The 24,289-nt window shown below is 25.3% G+C and overlaps 2 protein-coding genes across 2 annotated transcripts; one reads left to right on the top strand and one right to left on the bottom strand.

Annotated features, from left to right (window-relative positions):
* Window positions 1-4: 4 nt before the first annotated feature.
* LOC103569694 (protein cueball) lies at window positions 5-6,111 on the bottom strand. Its single transcript, XM_008547144.2, has 6 exons — window positions 5,871-6,111; window positions 4,310-4,525; window positions 3,405-4,206; window positions 1,927-2,244; window positions 1,532-1,814; window positions 5-1,221 (listed from the first exon to the last, which is right to left on the bottom strand). Exons 1-6 carry the CDS (start codon window positions 5,950-5,952, stop codon window positions 1,150-1,152), a joined length of 1,773 nt encoding a protein of 590 aa, XP_008545366.1. The 5' UTR covers window positions 5,953-6,111; the 3' UTR covers window positions 5-1,149.
* Window positions 6,112-7,653: 1,542 nt separating this feature from the next.
* LOC103569695 (anamorsin homolog) lies at window positions 7,654-9,788 on the top strand. Its single transcript, XM_008547145.2, has 5 exons — window positions 7,654-7,913; window positions 8,038-8,354; window positions 9,114-9,255; window positions 9,349-9,461; window positions 9,588-9,788. The coding sequence occupies exons 1-5, from the start codon at window positions 7,766-7,768 to the stop codon at window positions 9,693-9,695; spliced, it is 828 nt and encodes a 275-aa protein (XP_008545367.1). The 5' UTR covers window positions 7,654-7,765; the 3' UTR covers window positions 9,696-9,788.
* The last annotated feature ends 14,501 nt before the right edge of the window (window positions 9,789-24,289 follow it).

The raw sequence follows: 24,289 nt of genomic DNA, 5'->3' as shown, positions 1-24,289 counted from the left end.
TACATCATCTTTCACAATAGCTAACCGCATAACTTTATTATTAGTTATTTATTAATTTATTTATGCATACTTATTGGCTCAACTATACATATTATGTACCTTCGGTATTGTAATATTTGGTTGATGTTTTTTTTTTTTTTTGGTCGTTTGATTATTGAGTGAGTTTACATTTATGTCATGCTATATCAATTAGAATAATAATACTAATAATAATAATAATATGTATATTACAATGTACAATATATATTTTAGCCTTATGAGAATACCCATTATTATTATTATTCAAATTTTGTCTTTTCGTTTTATTTTATTATTTTAAAATCTATAATTTGTTCATCTGAAATTAATATAAATTACTGTTTACTTCATATTGTATATTGTCTTATGGTCATTAGATGACACCTGTCCTATAACCAAATAAACTTAAATTATTATTACTATTAATATTATTATTATTATTATTATAGATTTGAAGAAACAATCGTCTGCAGTTGCTTGATCGGTATTAAAATTAAAAATATTTTTAAATGTGTAAAAATTAATGGTTAGATTGTAGAAAATTTTAACATTAATTTGTGTTACTTTCAGTATACATGTGTAAATTTTTCTACACAACCGACGTAAGTACATGTTAAAATAGCATAGAAATTAGTACAACTGTTCGTTCGTTTTTCACACAATTAGTACATAAATTTTGAGGGATTATTGTCATTCAACTTCGAATCGTTCAGCATGGTAAGTTTCTAAAAACATATATACAGCGGGAATATTATACACTAACTAAAATTATTTGTAGATACTATTTAAGTATTTCATAATATCATGTATTAATATATACATTTAATAAATATTCATAACATCTTAAACATAATGTATAAAATTTATTTTTATTTGTCAGCGAAACAATAAAAGTTTTTAAGTACGTTAATCATGATATGAATTTTTTTTCATGATTTTCATTAAGTAAAATAATGATCAGTTTTTCTCTCATTATAAGCATTATGCACGACAATCATTTCTTAGAATACATTTAACTTAGCAATAATACTAATAATAATAATAATAATAATAATAATAATAATAATAATAATAATATTTTATCACTGAATGAGGTATAATTTCATTTTTACAATAATTATTACACTTTCGTCAGCAATGAAATTTCCCTTTCATCTTCGTACCCTTCAGATCTGAATTTTTAATTTTAGGCTCGAAACAAGGCTGTAAATTAACAAGATAAAATTAATTAATATATTTAAATATAATAATTTAATTGCGATGAAAATTGATCAAGTTTTAAAAAAAGTTAAGCATAGGTGTATATGTTAATTCAACCCGCCATGAATTTATTGACTTTCGACTACTGAGAAGTTGAGCTTAAGATTATCGCTGCCAGTCGAGATTATTTGTAACTAAACTAACCTGGGGTTTAAAATTTTTTTATATTTATTGTTAATTTAAAAACTAAAAAACTTAATGTTATGCTCTTGACACAATAAATATTAATTTAAGTTGATACAATAATACTTACAGTTTCACAAATATTCATGTTGCAACAATCCTCAATCATTATTTCACATTGATCACTCGATAACTGAGGTCTTGATGTTAAAGGAGTAATACCCTTTCTACTCATGACAAATCGTTTCTTAATAAGTGGCCGACAACGGAATTTGTTAAGAAAATAACTTAGTATTACAATTAAAATTAGAAGTATTCCAATAATTACAATTAACACAACTGTTAATATTCTTGTCCAAGAATCATCAATAAACTTATCATTAAGATCGCCAGTGGAGTTTATTTCGGAACAGCTATAAATTTAATAAAAGATAAGATTATATAGAAATCAATCTTCATTTAATTTGAATAATTGTTACTAGTATGTAAGAGAAAAAATATTGTAAATATAAATTCTAGACTTACCGACATAAACCATCATCCATTTCTTCGTACGCAGAATATAATGGACTGGCACATATAATTCTACATAATTGCGTTACGTTGTGTAATTCTTCACATCTAATACCTCGAGAATATTTACATAAACATACTGCTTTATTATTTTCAATACGACATTCTCCTTCATTTAAGCAATAATTTAAGCATATGTCTTGTTCACATCTTAATCCTCGATGGGTTGAATGGCATTTGCAATTTGGTTTTCCATCATAAAGTATGCTGCACTCACCATGAATACAAAATCCATCACAAACTGATTTTTCGCAAAATGGCCCACTGTACCTGAAACATAAAGAAATGAATAAATGTCTACTTTCGTTAGTTAGGATAGTAGATCAATATTTGAGTTTAAAACAGTTAAAGGAAATGATAAACTGAATTGTTATACCATCGCTTGCTTAGTTTTAAAACACCGATAATACAATATAAAATTGTAGAAACTTATTAATTCTGCAAGTCTGAATCTCAAGTAATCTCGAAGTGTTTGAGTTTTTAAAAATACTTAATGTTTTAATTCACTAACCTCGAGATCATTTTCAACTTTCTGCTATGAAAATTGCAAACTTTCAAAAAAATGAGTTATTTGCTTCGGTCCGATTTTCGAAAATCGAGTTTTCATCAGATCGTGACGTTAAGAGGGTCCTAGAAAGCTATTCTGTCCATTTTCAGATGAACGTCTGCGTGCGTGAGTGTGTAAACTTTTTTATCAGACGTCTTTGAAACGAATCAATTGATTTGAGCGTTCTCGGTGGCAATCAAAAGCGCTCACCAAGACTTAAAATTGATTAGATTTTGGAGTTGATCTGTCATGTAGTTTACAAGTTATACGAAAAAATAAATTTTTTTTTGTTTTTAGGTTTTTTGCGTATAACTCAAAAACAACTTGTCTGATTCACCTCAAAATATAAACAGTTCGAAGTCTTGGTGAGCTTTTTCGATTGCTACTAAGAACGCTTGAATCGATTCATTTGTTCCAAAGATATCGTCGGACAAAAATGATTTTTTCTCAGTGAAATGTGTGTTTTGTCGGACTAACAGTTCTTTGAGCTCAAAGCGCTCAAAAATTTACAAGTAACAAGTAACAATGTTTTCGAGCTCTTTCGGGGCTGGCCCTCAGAGTTAGACGTTTTTCAGATTTTTTTTTAAATCAGTATAAATTGAAAAATACGAAAACCTATTGCTGTCCTGAAGATGCACATACATACCGCCATACATCGTCTCTAATCTATTTAAAAATTTTGAGAAAAAATTCGTTTAACTTAATGATGCCGACATCAGATAGGAATCCAAATTTAGCGTTGGTTTTTTATGTATTTTATTTATTTATTTATATATTTTTCCATATTTTGTTAATTTCTTTGAATGAGCTTCGAGACAGGAAAAAGTTTTAGGTTCGCGGATAAAGTAACGTATACGCCGAAAAATTTTAATTTTATTATTACCCAAAATCGCATTGACAAGTACTGCTTATAGTATTCAAGTGTCCACCATTTAAACATATTTGTGAATTTTTATTTATTGGCTCATTATGCTCTTCACTGCTCCCAAGCGATATACTATATTTTTCACTGTTATCATTTGATAAAGAATAATTAGAAAATGTTTCACTTTGTAAAGTAATACATTCAATATCAGCGATATTATCGTATGTCATTATTGATGTAGGAAAAGTATTTTTATTGTTATCACGAAACGATTTCCATTTTTTAGGAACTTTTACTGATTGTGTATTTTTTTCTACACTCCAAACAGCTTTATAAACCCAATCTGACCAGTAAATCCTAGAGTAATCAATAGCAATATTGAAAGGCTGTTGATGTTTTCCACGTATCAATAGCTCACGTCTGGTACCATCTAAATTGCTGCGTTCAATTTTAAAATTAATTCCTTCTTCATCATCAATCCAATATAATTGTTGAGATAAATGATCAACAGTTACTGCGACTGGTTGATATAAATCGTTGCTGATTATTATAGAATAGTTTGTCCCATCGAGATTTGCACTTGATATACTGGGATATGATGCATTGCTATTTGCCCAATATAATCGTTGATGACATATATCTAAAGACAATCCATGAGGGTTTTCATTTTTTAATCGTAAAATTATCTTTGGTGAAACAGAACCATTTAATGAATTAATATTCATTTTATAAATTACTTGTTTTCTACTGTCTGTCCAAAATAGGCACTGTGATGACTGATCATAGGCCATATCCATAACTGTCGAAGTATCACTTTTACCTATTATTCAAGTAAGAAAATTTATAATTATATGTATAAATTTATCATTTTGCTTTTAAGTATTAAGTATTAAAATGTTACAAAAGATTCGGAAATTTCTTACCGTTAAATAAAATATTCATTTCAGGATCTTTAGATTGTAGATTTTTTGAAAATATTGTTACTGTTTGATTACTTGAGTCACCAAGAAATAACGTGTGAGATATTTGATCGAAAGCTATAGCAGAAAATACCATTGAGTCTCGATTTTTTATGCGTCTCAATAAAGTGCCATTGTCAGAAAAAAAGTGAACTTCTGGACCGATTGTTACAGCAACATCTGATATAATTTTAAAAAATGAAATTTTATTAATTTTCATCCGATGAAAAAAAATTTTATATAACTGTATACAGTTATATATGAATTATATACAATTGGATAGAGGTAATGCATAATTATATAAAATTTTTATATAATTATAGACAATTATATACAAGCGTATATAATTATATACAATTATATACAATCGTATATAATTCTATATAAAAATGCAAAAAAGAATATATAATTATATACAAATGTATATACGTGTATAGAATTTTATATATTTATATATAATCTATACGAAAATATTATGTGATTACATGCAAATAAGATATAATTATGTACGATAGTATACAAATTAATCGGGCCACTTTTTCTATCCAATTGTATAAAATGATTTTTCATCGGGCATTCATAATTTCTGATCGAATTTAATTTGAGTCATTAATTATACAAATATTTATTTCGAAGAGGAAAAAAACATTTTCCCGACTATGTGCTGCAATGTTTAAAAAAAATCCCAGCAAAGTATAAAAAAATGCATATCAAATTTTCTATGATAAACTGATAACTTTTCATTATTTAAATATTTGCCATATTCAATGATTTATTATCAATACCTTCTTCAATTTTCAAAGACGATAAAAAAATCTTTTAAGTTTCAAAAAAATAAAATAAAAAAAAAACTGATCAATTAGAATCTTTGAAAATAAATCTTTAAATTTTTAGAGGTATAACGTATTCAGAAATCTATCTTCCGGCTGTCAGACGAAAATATTATATAAATGTTTTTTCTGAATAATTTTTGTAACAATATGTCCCACAGAAAATTTGCTGGCTCATTATATCAATTATACAATTCATAGCAATATATACCAGCAGCAACTACTTTTACACTAGCTCATTGGGAATATCTTAAATAATTTTAAGATTTTAATTAGAGTTTGTTGTAATCTATGTATAATTCTTAAAAAATTTCAAAGTAAAACATTTTTAAAAAATTTATAAATTCCAATTTGGCTTTAAGGAATTCTCCTAATAAATCTTTAAATTATTTTTTTAAAAACAATATCAGTATTTAATGAAACGACTGGTGCTATTTATCAAATTGGTAACAATTACATAATAAGAAAATTATAAATACTTGTACATATGAAATTTAAATTAACAGTATCATAAAGCAACTTTATTTTCTTTTCTTTTTTTAAATTTTTCCATTTAACTTAACTGGAAATATTGAATTAAATGATAAAAAGTGTATTTGTTAAAAGTGGCGTACGTGACAAATTGTATAACGTACATGGTAGTCACGACAGTAATAGCTTATTCTAAATAACTGATTTGTCATTGAAAAACTTACCCCATGACTTTGACAGGATTATATCGATTGATAATAAAAAAATAGCTGAAAATATAAAAGCTTTTGATTCATGAAACAACATGATTTATTCGTTTTCATTTATAAATTTGTAACTAAATTAACCTATAACAATAACACCACATGTTTCTTCTCTGACGCATAAACGCAGACTGACGTAGACTAACCAAACCAATGTTATTTAAACTTGAACGAAGCACGTGATAGATAAGACGATAAGAGGAAAGGTAAAATATGCAAAATAATAAGTGTAAATGAAATTCAATACGTTTCATATTCAATATAAATTCCTCACTTAAAAAACTTTTTTTCTTATTCACATCAACAATTGTTTTCTCTGTCATGAATAATTATAAATTTCATTATTAAGCACCAGCAACTAACTTGAAAAGAAAATATAATTAAACTAATCGATTATTAGAAAAAAAGTCCATTCGGTAATCAAAACGGAATTCACTGTTCATTATTTATTAAAAGTAAAATAATTACCCTACAACACAAATTAAAAAAATAAAAAAGTATAGCTTTTTTTCTCAGAGTTGACGTTTTTTTTTTTACATATTAAGAATAAAAGTTACCGTTAAAAATTTATTCAAATTAAAACAAAAAATAAATACGGTAGCAGAATTTTTCATTAATTTGAAAATTTCAAATCAATGCCATTTTTAAAATATATATATTGAGTATACTCAATCGACTTTAAAAATTTTTAAACTTGGTCAAGATAATTATGCCTAAGCAATAAGTATATGAAATTTTATAATTATTTGTCGAAAATTTTCAAAAATATAATAATGTGATTTTTATCATAACGACAATATCAATCATGTAACTTTGAACGTTTATTAAATTTTTAAAAATTCAAAAAATAATCGAATGTAGGCTCCCTGATTAAGAAAAATGATTTGCTCCATGCTAAGTGTATATTTATATATTAGTCAATTCAAATTGTTTTAAATGATTTCAAATTGTTTTGAATTATTCCAAATCACTTTTTTAAATTAAGGTTCTTTCATCAACTTTGATGTTCTTTATATCTAATAACTAATAATGTTTCTTTTAAAAAGTTATTTAACAAAATAGCGGCCGTAATTTGATAATAATTTTAAATCGCCACCATTTCCAAACTAGTTGATCGCATAGGCTTCGAACCCTTCGAACTTGACAGAGATAAAATTATCCATGAATGTGAATGTAGCAGACATCAGACAAATTTAAAATTATAAATAAAAAGAGTAAATAATTAAAAAAAATAATGTTTATAAAGAAGGAATTTAATAATTTTAAAATTTTTGAAATGCGCATTTTTAAAAATTTAATTTTATTAATTATTTACTCTATTTATTTATAATTTTAAATTTGTCTAATGTCTGCTGCATTCACACTCATAATTATCCATAGAATAAATTGCCAAGTTTCATGAAGAGCCGTTTAGAATTGCTGGCGCTATCATCGCAATAAGGTGTCATAGGTAAATATCTGAAAAAAAAACAAAAAATTAGCATCATTTAATTGAATGATAATGGCGGCGATGACTTTCAATCAATCAAAGTGGGTATCTTAGGAAAGACCCCGTAATTGATCGAAACTGATAAGCAGCGACAAGCCTGACTGTCTCCGATGTGATCTAAAGGGTTGCGTATTGCGGGAAAAAACAAACAGTATCAACGATTAACACGCAAACTTTTCGCAGTTAATTTAGCGTCAAAGTTCGGCTGTAAATTTCCGTCAACTTGCAGTCATGCTGGCCATCTGTGTGTGTTGTTACTACTACTATAGTAAACTAAATAAATAATAATTGAATAAATCCAATAAATCTTAATTGCAGAGGGTTGTGTACATTTGTATTTATTGCTTTTTTTTTTAAGTGAGTGATCATGTTTTCATTTAAATCTGAAGATAAAATTTTAATTATTGTTGATTCTAATAAAATTGATGACACAAATGAATTTATTGAACAAATTAATCAAGTTACCAATTTCTCTACTAAAATAACAGTCACACATCCACTTGAAATATTACATTGTACGTATTTATAACCAATTAATTTTTTTATTCATAAAAATGTAACGTCAATAATTATTTACGAGAAAATTAAATCATAATTAACAGGTATATCATACTAGCTATAAATATATTTTTTTTTTAGCTCTCAATGACTGTGGAAATTCAGTATTTGATTTAATACTATCCTTTACTTCGAATTTGAATTCATTTAATCGATTATTACAAGTTCTTAAACCTGGATGTTCAATTTTTATACATAAACTGGTAAATCCATCGCAGAAAGATGAAATCAACAAATTATGTGCCAAGGAAATCACTCAGCTGAAACTTAGTGGTTTCCGTCTTACTAATAACATTCAATATGATTTACCTTCCAAATGGAAAATTTCAAAACTTTTATCAAATTTCGATGAAAATTTAAAAATTTGTCAAGTTACAGCTGAAAAACCATCATATGAGGTTAAGTATCATTTGTATTAATAAATCATGTATAAAATCAAAGCACATACGTCAAAACTATATTGTTTTGCAATTAAATTGATTTAAAATCATATAATCGCGGGTAATCATAGTGTTGCAAATTCACAAACAAAAAAAAAATAAAACCGAGCTTAAACGGTGAAAATACATACCGTCAAAACATCGACGATACGTTATGTATCTACTGAGTTTATTTCGAATTTTCGCAGTTCTAGCGACACCGTGAAACCACTATTAAAATGTGGTTGAAACCCAGTAGAAATGCAGGGTTTTGTGCAGTCATGACATTAGATTTACACTGTTCTATTACATTTAAATTATATTTTCACTGTGATTCCACATTGATTTTATAATATTTGTACCATAGTTCAATGATAGTTTCACAGTTGTCCCACAATGATTTTATAGTGTTTTTACAGTGGTTCTACAGTGATTTCATAGTAGCTTCACAGTGCTATTATAGTGTATTTTTGTCACTCTAGTGTCACAAGTTCATAAATGGCACTGAATTTCCACCATGAAAACATCGTGAAACTACCATCGAACTATCCTGAAAATACTTTAAGGGTGTTTACACTACAAAAGCATCGTGTTGCCGTCGTGTTCTCACCATCGTGTTGAAACCGCCAAAGTGGTTTTTTAAAAATTCAAAAAAAAATTTTCCTTTAGCAAAATTCGTTTAAAGATAATAAACGACAATTTAACATAATATCTTCACGCAATTTTATTTTTAATTAGATTGGATCTTCTATGGTTTTACAATCTATAAAGAGTCCCACTGCTGTTTGGAAATTAGATAATATCGATGATGACTTAATTGATGAAGACAATATACTAAACGAAGAAGATAAAGAAAAACCGAACTCTGATTCTTTGAGAGGTATGGTATAAATATACTTTATTACATGTTTTTGTTAAAAAAATTGATATGAATCAATATAACAAGTTTTAAAATTTCTGAAAATTATTTCAGTATGTGGCACAACTGGCAAACGCAAAGCATGTAAAGACTGTTCATGTGGTTTGGCTGAAGAATTAGGTGAAACTCCGATCGGTTTAAAAAATGAAAAATCATCATGTGGAAATGTAAGTGTGACTAATACGTAACTTGACTACTTTTCGTTCAATTTGTACAGTTATTTGATTTATTTTTCAATCAATTATGACATATTTATATTGTTTAAAATATAACGTAATTTGTTTGTGATGTAGTGCTATCTTGGTGATGCTTTCCGTTGCGGTGGTTGCCCATATCTTGGAATGCCTGCATTTAGACCAGGTGAAAAAATCATTCTACAAGAAACTCAACAAAATTCATAATTAAATAATTTTCTTTGTATTGTTGCTTGATGGTTAAACATTATAACGATGTAATATAAAAATGATAATAAATATCAATCGAGAAAGATAAAATATAAATTTTTCATTTTCTTTCTATATATAAATATATATGGTTACGTGCGTTAATATCCCCGGACAAAAAATCCCTGTGATAAAATATCCGAAGAACATCAGATTTCGGTGACAAAATATAAAAAAAAAAAAATAGTTTTATTATTAAATTCGGTCCATTGCGTTTTGGGTCTAAGATCGGAAATTTCAGGGATGGCCTGCAAGGTCTATTGTTTTCTCTTTGCCTATTAATGCATCTAAATAAACAATTTTCAATGAATTAAAAACATTACTAGAGAACAATTATTAGCTTACTATCATGCTGTGCCGTTTTTTCACGGATTTTGTGTGTGTTTATTCGAAAATAGGCTAACACATAAGCTTGATACTGTGCTGTGCCCTTTTATCATGGATTTTGTATGTGTGTATTCGAAAATTAACCAACACATAAGCTTGTGGCACACTTTTACATTTAAACTTATTTATTAACAGGATTTTTAATAGAAATTTTGAACTATTGTGATATTTTGTCGTGGAGATGTTATGTCGCGGGAATATTAATGTGTGTCACCATATATATATTAGGGTGCTTCGTTTCCAGTGAAAGTATTTTTTTTGTTGCTCATCAAGCAAAATATTGTTTTTTATGCTAAAACAAAAATTCCTGCCAAGTTTGAGCTCTTCATTCCAATCCTAAGTACTTTCCATTTGATTTCCAAGATTTTCCATTTAAAATACACGTAAATTAAATTACTTTTTTTTTAACTTTCTAATACTCAGCTGCGTTTTATGATATCAACGCGGTTTTGGTCGCAAATTGTAGGGCATTTGGTGTTCTTCAAAAGTGCCCATAGTAATTTAGCTGTAATTCCAGCTGTTTCACTGATATCCGCTGAGGAAGTCATTTTTCGTATCAAATTGATCTTTACTGGCTTGCAGAACGTAAACCAATGAATGCATACCAAAAATGTAAATTGTAATTTTATAGTAAATTTTATTTCCTTCAAAAAAAGTTCTATGAATCAAGTCAATAAAGTCCATAGTTTCTGAGTTATAGGAATTTTAATAATTTAAAAAATAAAATAGCAATTGCCATTTTTTTTTAATAATATATTTTTTAAATTATTTAAAGAAAAATTTGACTTACCTTAATCTAATCTTAGGCTCCAACTATTTCAAAACTTGACTGTAATCGATGTAAACGTTCTCAGGGTGGTAGATCAGGAGGAAGGTTAAGCAATTTAAGGCTAGCTATCGAAATGAAAAATCAAATTAAAAACAAAATAAATTTTTAAAGTGTTAAATACTTGAATACTTTGACCGACATCAAAAGTCACAGGACAAAACTAAAAAAGAAAATCTCAATAATAAGGCTCATATCTCGATAATACAAAAGTATCATGTTATTAAGACTTTTTCTGTTTACACGTTCTTAGGGTCATTGACTGACAAGTCTCAGATAAAATATTATATATTTTTCTACAATTATTAAGAATATAATTATTTAATTGTCCTGAAAGCTTACAGTTAATTGGCCGATGCAAAACACAAAATAATTTCGATCCAAGTTTAAGTAGTTTCCAAGGGAAAGAAGAGCGCGTACATTTTACGTTACGGTTAAACAGTAGAATATTTTTTGCATATATATAAGAAAAAAAAAAAAAATAATTGACTGTATCGTTATTTAAATAAAACCACACGAGATGAAACATTTTTTAGAAAAATATTAGAACAGACATATTGAAATCAATGTAGAAGAATATGAACCATTTAGTATAGGGGAAAATACTTAAGCGATGACAAAGTAATATTTAATGTGGACTTCATTATAGCGAAGCACATGATTGTGAGTAAAAAATCAACTTATTAAGAAACATATAAATGATAACTTAATGATTATTAATTAATAATAACGTTTTTATTATATAGTAGGTAAACAATTTTTATTAAATATTACAAGAGTTTTGACAAATTTAATATAAATAACCAGATAGATTTCATTCAGAAAGTTCTTATTAATCTGTATTACTTCCTTTAATTTAATTTCATAAATAAACAGTAATTAATTTTCGGTTTCATTGACAGAAAAAATAAGAAACCTTTTTTTGTTTTTTGATAAAAATACCAAGTTATTCAATTCTGTTTGTTGACATTTCATTAATACTAAAAATAAAAGTCTTGAGTTTTAAAATTAATCATATTGTATGAAATCTTTAAAAATTGCTTCAGTAAATAAAACATTTATAATCAGAAACAAACGAATATTTTTTTTTTCTGAATTTGTATATACTTGGTAATTTATTAGTGTTACTTAAGTTAAAAATTCAGTGGATATTTTGATAATAATTACAATTAGCTATTTTAATCAAGACTTGTTTTCATAAAAAATTTGAACATTTGTTGATTTATTAATTAAACGTTGAATAACATAGGTTTTATATTCTTAAGAAAATTAAAATTTATGTTGGTAATAACAAAACAATAATTTTATAATTAGTATTAAAATAAAGAAGGTTCTTATAATTACAATAATTATAATTTATATTTTAATAGCCGTAGCAATTATAGTAACAGTAGCATTAATAGTAAAATAGTGAAAAAATAGCAGCAAGAATAACAATAATAAACATAGTAGCAATAATAATATTAATACAACTTAAAATAAAAACATATTAATGAGTATCGAACTCATACTTGAAATAAAAATAATAAATAAAATGGTATTTTTCACACGGCAATAAGAAGCCAGTGCGATTAAATCTCAGTATCTTTATTATAATTGTATTGAATATTTTTTAAACATACAATATTTTTATCACCAAGCGGGGCGACGATATTGGGACTTACTTATTCTCTACAAATATTTTTTTATTCAAGTTCTTTTATGTTATACAACTAAAGTGTATAATTGTAATCATTTCACAGATACTTATGTTATGTTATATATTTATATGAAAAAAAGCGTCCAGCGCATAGAAACATAAGTTATTGATAAATTCTGAATCCGAATTGCCTTTTAAAGGAAATAAAATTTTTAAAAAATAAAGTAGGATCATTACAAATGATGAATTGATAAATTTAAAAAAAGTTTTTTTTATAGTGTATTGCGATAAGCAGACAACTGTTTTTTATTTCAAGTTATACTTCTTTTGGCGCGGTGAGTAGAATTTTAAGAAATAACGGAAGTGGCGCCCACACAGTATCAACTCCTAAGAAGAGGACCAAACTCTGTTGTTTAGTTAGGAGGGAGGGGAGAAACGGGGTACTTAAGGAAATAATGTTTTCGGAAACTCAAATACGTTAAATTAGTTCTTATAAGTAATTTACATGGAAAATTTACGTTTCACATACTTATTGCATATAAAGGTAGAAAAGAAAAGTTTTTAATAGTTTTTCTCATAAAACGACATTTTTTCACTGACTTTCGAATTTTGAAAAAGATATAACGAAGAAAACTCAAAATAGTGCTCAATTATATTTACAAAAATGATTTTGGAATGTTAAAAATATATTAATAAAAAAATTTTTATGAAATTTTGAGGGTACCCAATTCTCCCCTCTCCCTGGCCGTTTTGCCCTTCCCACCCTTATATTCCGAACGGCACAAAAAAAAATTGTTGGCTTGTTGGATTTAAGTTAACAATTGATTACATGACAATAAATTATTGTCTCTAATTTAAAAAACAGTCAGCAATTCATAATAAATTTTTTTCACCATATCTGCGCCGAAAGATTGCATAGCTGCCCTATTTGAGGGAAACTAGTCTTTCTTATCTTTATGAGAAAACAAATGATAAAAATCAGCGCATGCGCTATTCTTCCCATAAATAGAGGTAAAAATTTAAATTTTCAAGTGCAGATCTAGTTAAAAATTGTACACATACCACGGAGGAAGGTAGAAGGAGGGTTCGAATACCTTACTTTCCTCCCTTGGTGTCTAATATACTATTTTTTTAACCACGCCAAAGGAGTATAACTTGTATTGCGCATACATGAGTACACACACCCACTTTTTTTATTTTTAACTATTAATTCATTTGAATATAACATAATACTCTTTGTGACAGCTTTCATCAAATATCGTTTATTAAAAAAAAATTATTAATGAAAAAATATATATTTGTATGATTAATATTTATATGAAAAAAATAAAGCTTTTAAATGTAAAAATAGTTTTATGTATAACAATTATAAATTTAAAAATCATAAATATTTCCTGAGTATGTATTAACTAACCAACAAAACAAATAAATTAATAAAAATAATGTAACAGGATTGATACCAATATTAATAAAAACTTTATCGACATTCTAAAAAAAAAAACAATGAAATTACGTAAATTATATGCTTGTGATTCATTCATTGAGATATAAAAAATATGAGATTCAAAAAATAGTAAAAACTTATTTTATATTTGAGTCTTTGTATATGCTTTAATATTTATTATAATCAATAGCCACGTAGTGTCTTATTCTGCGCTAACTATATTTTTATCTCTTTTTGTACTTAAAATCATGACTATTGCATTTATTGATTACTGTAGGTAGACTTATTGGCTATTTTATTGTGTAATTTGTACTTGATTTTCTTTACTCCTGAGAAAAGTAGTTGTGAAAAGGTTTACTTAGCGTATATTTGAAGAATTAGATGATCTATATGGACGCAACTGACAATGACTCTAATCTTGTTTATAATACTTTAAATTATTAAAGTATTAATTGCAATTAAATTACATTTTATTTAAACTTTTTATTCAATCTCAAAATTTATTTATTTATTTATTTATTACTGATTGATACCTTTTCGTTAAATGTCTTTTATTTAATTCTATTTACAAGAACTTTAATATGTTTTTATGACTTCAGTACACCCTGTATTATAATAATGTGTGAGGTAGTATTTGTACTAAGATAATGCAATATAAATCAATTAAATATTGACATATATTTTACAGTTAAATGTTGAATTTCTCAATTTCAACAAGTTCATTATTATCGCATTCACATAAGTGTTATGAATATTTAAGTATTTAACATTCTATAATAATGTAGTTGAGTAGTAGTAAATATATTATTTTGATCAACTATGACTGATGAAATTCATGTTTTCATCTTTTTGGAATGATGACTTATTGAATGCAATTTTATTTTAAAATGCTCATAAACAGCTATAAAAGTGAATTTAAGTAGTTTTATCTTTATTATTATTATTATTATCATTATTATTATTATTATTATTATTATTATTATTATTATTTATTTATTTATTTTTTTTAATATGCACTGCAATTATTACTTAGTATATATTATATTTATGTTATTCGATTTTGTACTATAAATCACGAGCGTGAAGTCATTGTCCCTTAAACCGAAGCCCCGCATTGCGACGACTTAATTACGACCACTAAGTATATTTGAACATATATACTTTACATATTTATTACTATCTTAGTATGTTTATATATATACATATATATGAGTTTACATATATATGTATGTATATATATCCTTTATGCAAATTAATATTTTTTCCATTTTGACTAACAATTCTTTTTTTATTTCTATATTACGGTCGATATTTTAAATCGACTTGGTTTCATTAACAACAAGTGACGATAATTTTTTTTATCATCTTCTTTTGAAGATTACACTTCATGTGTTCAAAATCATACTAAGGAGTTTATATTGTATAGATTACATAAATCTCCATTCACATTGTGATATACTGATAATAAATTTTTTTTATAATATTTATAATAAGCACTACTTATATTCAATTACTTATTGTTAAATGTAATTTAGTTCTAAAAATTAAAAAAAAAAAATTACTTTATTCAATAACATTTTTTTAAATATTTTTTTTTAATTTTAGTTTTTCGACTAATTCATTGTAATCGTAGAGTAATTATGTGTGAAATGCATCGTATATTAAATTTATAGAGAATGATTAAAATTCAGATACATATTATATAATAAAATGCAACATATTAATTATCACCGCAATATTCGGATTAACAAGGCATGATAAGTTGTCTAGAAGATAGTCAAAAAAATAAAATAAAATAAAGTAATAAAAATTATTTTTATTTTATTTACTCTAATTATCTCCTAGGCTTGTCGTCACCAATCTTTGCAAAACCGAATACATTAACTTCATATGCAGGAGAGAAGATTGGCATCAATACCATGCATTAAGGCCCATCGTTACCACTGAAGTTTAAATTGAATAGTTTAAAGTAAACTTTAGTCGTATCAATAAAACAAATTTAACCTAATATTTCTACTCATTTAAAAAAATTTCATTTATCTACAATTACAATTCATAATTGTTAGAATTGTTGACTATATGTTTGAGATTATACTACGGTAAAATCGATTTATATTGTGCAAATTATCGGACCTTTACTATCATCGTCAATATGCTATATTATAAGTTCTCCGATTCAATAATTTTTCCATTAGACTAATGGTAGTTATGAAATTATAAATTGTTAATGTCAAAATTTAACTCAAGCTGAACATGAAATAAACTTGATGAAGCCAGAGTGAACAAGATTTTCTTTCAATGATTAATACATTGGATTATCATTTCATAATTCAAAATAAGAAATCCATAGTTTTTTTTATTTCTGAATGCTATTTAATTTTTGTTTAAATGATGATAATTTTCCTATTTAAATAACATGGGTTTTTTTCCATTTAATAAATAATGTTTTTTCTAGCTTATTATATTAGCTATCCTACTTAATATTTCATCTCTACAATCACTCTTCAAGATGATAAATTTTAAATTTATCTCAAAGTTATTAAAACTAGTTTAGAAAGTTCATTTAACATGTTTCGGAGAGGTTCAATTTTCTTTGGATTATATATATGTTTAAGTATGCATATACTCCTTAGTTGACAATTATTTTCTACATTTTTTAACATTATCAGCGTTTACTCCAAAATATTTTAATAACTAACTAGAGACCTCCAAAAATGTAAACGTGATCAGATATTTAGAGAAAATTTAAAATGTTTCAAACTTTTAATATCATAAAATAAACTATACTTTACTTTTATACTATGCATTACTATTTTTATGATAAATAAAATAAGAAAAAAAGGTTTTGAACTTATAAAAAAAAAGTTTAATAATTTTTTAATTAAATAATGTCTTTAAATTAATTTCTATATTGCATCTCATAATTTTATTGTAAGCTTATCTCATTTTCATTTTTTATTTATATATGCATATCAAAGTTTTATTATAAACGTCATAGAATAAACACAAACAGCAGATATTAAAATCGTAATTTAAACAACTTTAAGCGATTTGTAAAGTTAATTGATCAAGTTTAAATTTTTGAAGGCCTCTTTTTCGGCAATAATTAAGATACGTTGGAGTGAGACATAAAATTAAAAAATGGAGGTATTAATAGTCTCTAATGTATATGATGCATGAACATCGGAACTGCTGTCAAGTAAATTTTTTTTTAATCTCATTGTCACTAATCTTGTATACATTTCATGAATTGATTTCTACACTCAAAGAAATATCAAGTTATTGTAATTCAACAGTTAACAATAAGCGATGTTGATTTAAACGTCTCAACTAAACGTTTTAATTACTGCAACTGGAAATTTCTCAGAGTGTAAAATTGCTAGCAATTATTTGCCAAAATTTTAATTTGTTTCCGATCAACAACATTCAGTAAAAATTTCTAAAAAAAATTCATTTTTTTAGAATTTTTAACTTTTTTCGTTTAGAATGCTCTCAAAAATTCAATAGGTTATCTTAAAATACCGGTCTTTTTAGAGTACATATGAGCTTTTATCATAAATATGTTTAAAGATCTCAAATCGCGATTTTATAGTTTTCATTAAAAGTAGCATAATTCAAAACTTTCTAGATTTTTTTAACTTTTTTTATGTGCTATAAACAGTTAAACCAAATAAAAATTTAATTTTAGGTGAATTTAAATTTATTGTTATCTAAATAAAATTCTTTTTATTTAATTTATTTAAATGAAAAAATTATCAATTGAGAGCTATTGTTCATAATTGAACGTTTGACTCCAGTTGAAAATTTTGTGTGTTTGTTGGTTATTAATTATTTAACATAGAACGATGTAAATTTAACTCATGTTTATAAGTATTTGGTAAATTTTATGTGTAAAAATATGATAATCATTATTAATATTTTACACTGTAGGGTGTTATTCTAGTAAAGTGAATTTGCAAGTTGTCAATTAACAGATTTAAAGTGTAGCTGGCTTAAAAAAATTCGAATATTTACTAATTTTACTCACTTATATTCCAATCTCATCTAACTATTATTTTTAAATTTACATTATATTTATTTAAAAATTAGAGTAAAAAAAAAATAATTATAATTTTTAAAATAATCCGTGTGCCGATAATTCAAATGCATGAATCACATTAAATAAATTCAAAGTAACTAGCAGCGGACGGGTTTCGAAAACACAAAATAAATTTTTAAATTACACATTCATTGTGTTTCATATTAAATACAAAACGTATGTTATTGCTTAACATGAATTGATTGTGTAAAATAAAAAAAATAAAATTTGAGTGGTCCGTTTAGGATATGTGTTTTTTGTTAAATTTAACACAAATTTTTCAACTGTATAAAACTAAAAATTGAATAAAACAAAAATAATGCTTCGAAATCATTATTTTGTTATATATACATTCGGGTGATTCAAAAAAAAACTTTAATTTTTTTTTGCTCTTACCCGTTTAGGTTGCTATTTAAAATTTAATTTCGCATCTAATTAACATGGAAAAATTAATTTTTTCATTGAAACTGTAATTACTTGTAAGCTGCTCAATATTTTTTGAATTCATGCATAGATCTTTAAAGCTGATTTCTCAAGCTTTCCAAAACCCTATGATGTCATAATTATCATAATTAGAACGCCAATTGAAGCTACCTGAAAAGTATCGATGTTGTATTTCAAAATGAAATCGTTTATTTACATTTTTATTTTTGTTAGCTCCAATTGGCGATAATTTTGACTTGTCATAGGGTTTTGGAAAGCTTAAGGAATTAGCTATAAAGATCTATTCATAAATTGGAAACATATTAAGCAGCTTATAAGTTATTACAGATTCAATGAAAAAATTAATTTTTCCATGTTAATTAGATGGGAAATTAAAATTAAATAGTGACCTCTTAGAGTTGAGCTAGAGAGCCCATCTTTTGGGAAGATTTTTTTCTCAGCAACCACTAACATTTCAGTGGGTAAGAGCCTAAAACAAAATAAAATTTTTTTTTTAATCATCCTAATATAAAAATTAACAATTTTCAGAGCAACGATGTTAATTATTCTTTATTTCATCAAAACCAATGTAATTATATTTAAAATTTAAATAAAACCTTATTGCAAAGTTGATTTTTTTTTTTCATATCAATACTATGATTTTAATATTTTCTACGTAATCCATTAATTTCTGTTAGTTCAAATCTGTTTTAAAATGATATATCATGGTTAGTGTTGGGCTTACATACAATCGGAAAATAAAAAAACATTTATTTGATAGAAATTTTGATTTTTCTAAATTTAAACCCGAAAAATCTTAGATAATTATCTGGTTATATATAGTAAACTTTTAATAAAATTATCCTAACTATCGCAATTTGTCACAACAATGTAACTTTATTAAGAGTTTACATATATATCTGTACGTATGCACTATTTAAAGTTAATATATTGCACAGTAGGTAGGCCAAGTCAGGCATAATAGGTCAAGCACACAATGTTTTCTGTACTCATGTTTGATGCACACACTAAGCATTCGCCGTTAGTTAAGAATACTGCGTTATATGGATATCATTTAGCCTACATGTTGTGCATTATACTCAATCCAACACATATCTGATGGTTCTGCTGATATACCAAATTCATTAAGCAGCCTCGATAGTCGTTTAGCGGTACGGCACAAACACGTGTTCGTTAAATTAAAAATTTAGTTTATGAAAATTACACACGAATACCAAATATTTATGAATCTAAATTCCGAAATATATTAGTACATCTTATCATATAAACATCCTGTTTCAAAGCGCTTTACTTTGATGATAATAATAGAGAATTTTCGTATTGTATATTTCGTTAGAGCTTCGACATTAATTTCAACTCTCCTTTTATTGATTTTCATTGTCCACTGATCGATAAACTACGTCATAGTGAAGAATTTATTTGTGAGATGGAAGAAATTATTCGTAAAAAAAAAAAAAAAAAAAAAAAAAAAAAAAAAAAAAAAAAAAAAAAAAATTATTACAACAATGAATTAAGAATTCAAATCACATTAAAATGAAATAATAATAGATTATTTTACAATCCTTTCTTTAAAATATTTTCACAAGTAATCCTAATTTTTTTCTAACTATTTTTCATATTAATCATAATTGAATTAAATATTAAAATTACGACAATATATTTGTAATATATATTATATTATATTATATTATGGATTCTTATTTATATATACCGTTTGAATTTGTGTATTTGAGAAATACCTTGTACTTTACATGCTTACGTTAACATTAATGATTTGTAGGTTCAATGATAGTAATTACGCTAGCTCATATAATTAGTTATTCCATACGGAGTTCTAAATGTAGATCTATGTCTGAAATAACTATGAAATATTTCTCGACTTTGTACTATAAGTGTATCAATAGTAATTCAATTAATCAATTTTATATAATTAAATAAAACAGAGTATTTATATCGATAAGGAAATTGTTAATAAAGTTATGCGCGATATTATTATTCAAATATTTTTAGTATTTTTTTAAGTTATAGTATAATTAAATCTTTACTTATTCACATTCACGCGTTCACATGCACAAATTAGTTCTTTCAAAATTTTCGAATCATAATGATCACAATTTACGGTTTACTTGATTTATGATTCAATAATTATTTTATATTAAATGAAATTTTTTAATGTTTTGCAAAGGAGCATGTATACATCAGACATTAAAAAAATCTGACTATTTTTTTTTCCCGAGTACATACTTTCAAAAGTTTCAGAAGAGTAAAAAAACACATGTTAACACTTCAGCCCTTAGTATTAATATTGAGTACTTTTTTATAATAATTTTCTACTTTCCATTTTATTGAGATTACGATTTTTTTTTTTTTTCAATTGACATTTGAATTTAAATACCTAAAGAGTATTTCAGAATATCGAAAACTCTGTAAGATATAATTTAACAGAAATAAAATTTTATCAGAAAAAACAAATAATATTGAAATATACCATGCATTTAAGTTTGACCTTGAATGACTGTGAAAAATTAGATTTATCATAAAAAGATAAGACACTTTTTTGTAGAGCATTCAATTCTCGACCAGAATGCACCTTACTCTCTAAATCTGAAACTGTGACTATTCACTGTTTCACAGTTATAAGTATATCAAGTGGAATACTTAGAGCTGTAAAATAGTGCATAGACACTTTTTTTCAGTGGTTTTCACTGTTTCAGATTTAGAGAGTAGGCTTATCTGTGGAATAAGCCATTATGGAGGTATAGAATTGCAAAATAAAAAAAAAATATTTCCCAACGTTATTTAAATGGGAAAATTATAATCAGGAAGTCTATAGTAAATATTAAGGTTTAAATGTTAATAGGCCTTTTTTTTTATTTTTCTTAAACTTTTGAAAGTATACAAGAAAAAAAAAATTGATATTTATGAATCACCCTTAACTTAAAATTTTGCATTAATATCTTCTAACTGATTTATAGGCATATATAGATGTATATATAAAGGGTTCACCGCGTGACATTTCCACAAAATTAGCACAAACTGCTACAACATTGTCTTTTGCATGTCATAATATGCAAGTTCACGTATTGTCTATCAAACAATTTTTAAAATCAGTACCTTACCAAAAACTTGTTATGAAAATTATTACATAGATTGGATTATGGTAGTATGATAATTCGAGCAAACTAGTTTTTTTGTATCAAAATGTGTAATACCTCAAGTAAAAATACATATAACAAATATATGCTACAATGGTATTTAAAGAATCTTTATCCTTATAATGATGGCGTCTTTTAATTTATACCGTAAATTGCAATGCCATTAGATTAAAAAATTAATATTTAAAACCTTTAAAGTAAATATTTTAATATTACAAGTTATGATTTCATTTATATTTTTTGAATTATTTAATAAGACAAAATACTAAATACATTTAATATATTCATAGCTATTGAATAATCATTTGTTCCCTGCTATTAAAAAAAATAATTATGAGGTAGTAATTGCATTTATGTATGGTGAATGTTAACATTTCTAAAAAAATTGTGGTAACTTGAAATCAATTGAAAAAAAAAAAACTTTCATCAATTGATTTGACTTTAATAAACATTCATTATAATGTTGATTGCTTGAAGTAATTTCATGAAATAATCATTAAATCGCCTTGCGTATTAATAAAACAATGTGGACAAAATAACCCTGATTAGGACAATATAACTTCTTTTCAGTTTTGAGGTTAAAATGGATAATATATTAAAAAGTTTTGAAATAATATAGTCCATATTGAAATTGTAAACCTCATAAAATTCGAGCGTGATCAAAAAATTTTTCGAGTACACTTAGAATTTATAAAATTTTTAAAAAACATAGTTTTTATTTTCCATTATTATTTCATCATACATATCTATCTATCTAGGTATCTATTTATTCCATCATTGCTTTTAAAATAAAATTTTTTTGTCCTTATTGCATTTGCCCAAAATTAAGCAAAAATACCAATATCAAGTAGCTGACTTTATTATTTAAATATCAAGTTGAAAAATTTAATTCCTTCAAATTCGTAAACTCACTTTCATTATTTAATATAAACGCAATAAAATCACAGTGTAAATATCGTGAATAGCATTCAAGAATACACTGTATAAATACGAAATTAATCGATTAATATGGTTTATCGTCTCACTATCAACGCGTTTAATTGAGCTTTAGAGTCAATTAAATTCAAAAATCGATTAATTCAGTATTTTTTAAAATATTCGGTAAAAAATGTTATTTACTATTTCTTTCTACAATGATATTACTAGAACAAATTAACCGATTAAAATAGTTTATATAGCAATCGAAATTGAAATTATGAATAAATACTAACCAAAATTTAGTTAGAAAAATACCGAGTCAATAAATATAAAAGATAATTATTATTATGATTTTTTAATTTCCACAAATTCTAAATGAGTGCTATAAATAATTTGATCACACTTAAATTTTAAATGATTTACTATTTGAACATTGATTATTTTGTAATAAGACAAATAAATTTTGAAAATGAAAGAAAATAATGATCTCTTACACAAACATCAGAAAAAAATAAAAACAAAATTTTGTTCAATTGTTTAAATGCAATCAATCATTATTATAATAGAGTGACTAGGAGTTATCAATTACCCGGCGATAACTATATGTGAAATATATATTTATATATATCTACTTTTATTTGTGTTCGTTTTTTATTTGATAAATTGTAAAATCTCATTATTTCAGCTAAATTTCAATATTGTGGTAATTATTGCAATGTAATAGTTTTTACATTATTTCTCTTTAGAAGTTAGTAATATATTATTTCAGTAACGCATAAAACAGTTTATAGTTATTGCTTGCTATAACATTAACAAAATGCAGAATAATGCAAAATTTGAAATATTTTGCTTTTACTTTGACCTTTTATAAAATCTAAATAGTAATCGATTAAATAACCGTTAAGTCTTTGAATGCGTATAAAAAGTTCCTTATCTGTATCTAATAAATTGACACTGTAGTAAAATAGTGTCCAATAACGTAATCACTCGAGTGTGTGATAAATTGGCGTTTGATCATAGGCTCAATATTGAATAACGGCAATATATTCAATTTTATATGACTCGTCATAAAGAAAATAAATATATATCAGATTTTTTTTTTTTGGCAATAAAAGTAGTCTATTTAGAATTATGGCAGTTTTGTGATCGATAAATATCATATATGATAATTATAAATGTGAAGACGTGGCATACTTTTCATATTTATAAACGACTGTTTAAATTACAATATTTTAGTGTCTATTTAACGATTTTATTTGCGAAGGTTTTCAACGGCTTTAACTATTATCAAAAGTATATAGAAATTCATCTTCTAACACCTTTAAAAAATAAACTATTACCTGAGTTATTTATTTTCTCACTCATTCCTTAACATTCAAACATTCGGTTACTTGAATTTTGACTATAGAAGCTAACTATTTATATAATTAATTATATATATTTAATATGAAATAGTAATAATAGAAATAATAATATAATAATAATAATTATATTCATCGTAACAATAATAAGAATAATTATTATGGTAATAACAATAATATCAATAATAATATTAGCAATGCACAGTTATTTTATCAACGGTTATTTTCTCATTATTATATGTTCATGTAACAATAACAAAAATATTATTATTATTATTATTATTATTATTATTATTATTA

This window comes from Microplitis demolitor, chromosome 3 (assembly GCF_026212275.2).
Source record: "Microplitis demolitor isolate Queensland-Clemson2020A chromosome 3, iyMicDemo2.1a, whole genome shotgun sequence".
Lineage (NCBI taxonomy): Eukaryota > Metazoa > Arthropoda > Insecta > Hymenoptera > Braconidae > Microplitis > Microplitis demolitor.
This window is presented reverse-complemented; position numbering and strand designations above follow the sequence as displayed.

What these genes read in the sequence shown, in the direction of transcription:
- LOC103569694 (XM_008547144.2), bottom strand. Translation starts at nt 5,952, where the DNA reads ATGTTGTTTCATGAATCAAAAGCTTTTATATTTTCAGCTATTTTTTTA. An exon ending in AATGAATATTTTATTTAACG is followed by an intron (nt 4,207 to 4,309) that starts GTAAGAAATTTC and finishes CTTGAATAATAG; the next exon opens with GTAAAAGTGATACTTCGACA. An exon ending in ACTTGTCAATGCGATTTTGG is followed by an intron (nt 2,245 to 3,404) that starts GTAATAATAAAA and finishes TTTATGTTTCAG; the next exon opens with GTACAGTGGGCCATTTTGCG.
- LOC103569695 (XM_008547145.2), top strand. Translation starts at nt 7,766, where the DNA reads ATGTTTTCATTTAAATCTGAAGATAAAATTTTAATTATTGTTGATTCT. An exon ending in TCCACTTGAAATATTACATT is followed by an intron (nt 7,914 to 8,037) that starts GTACGTATTTAT and finishes TTTTTTTTTTAG; the next exon opens with CTCTCAATGACTGTGGAAAT. An exon ending in GAACTCTGATTCTTTGAGAG is followed by an intron (nt 9,256 to 9,348) that starts GTATGGTATAAA and finishes AAATTATTTCAG; the next exon opens with TATGTGGCACAACTGGCAAA.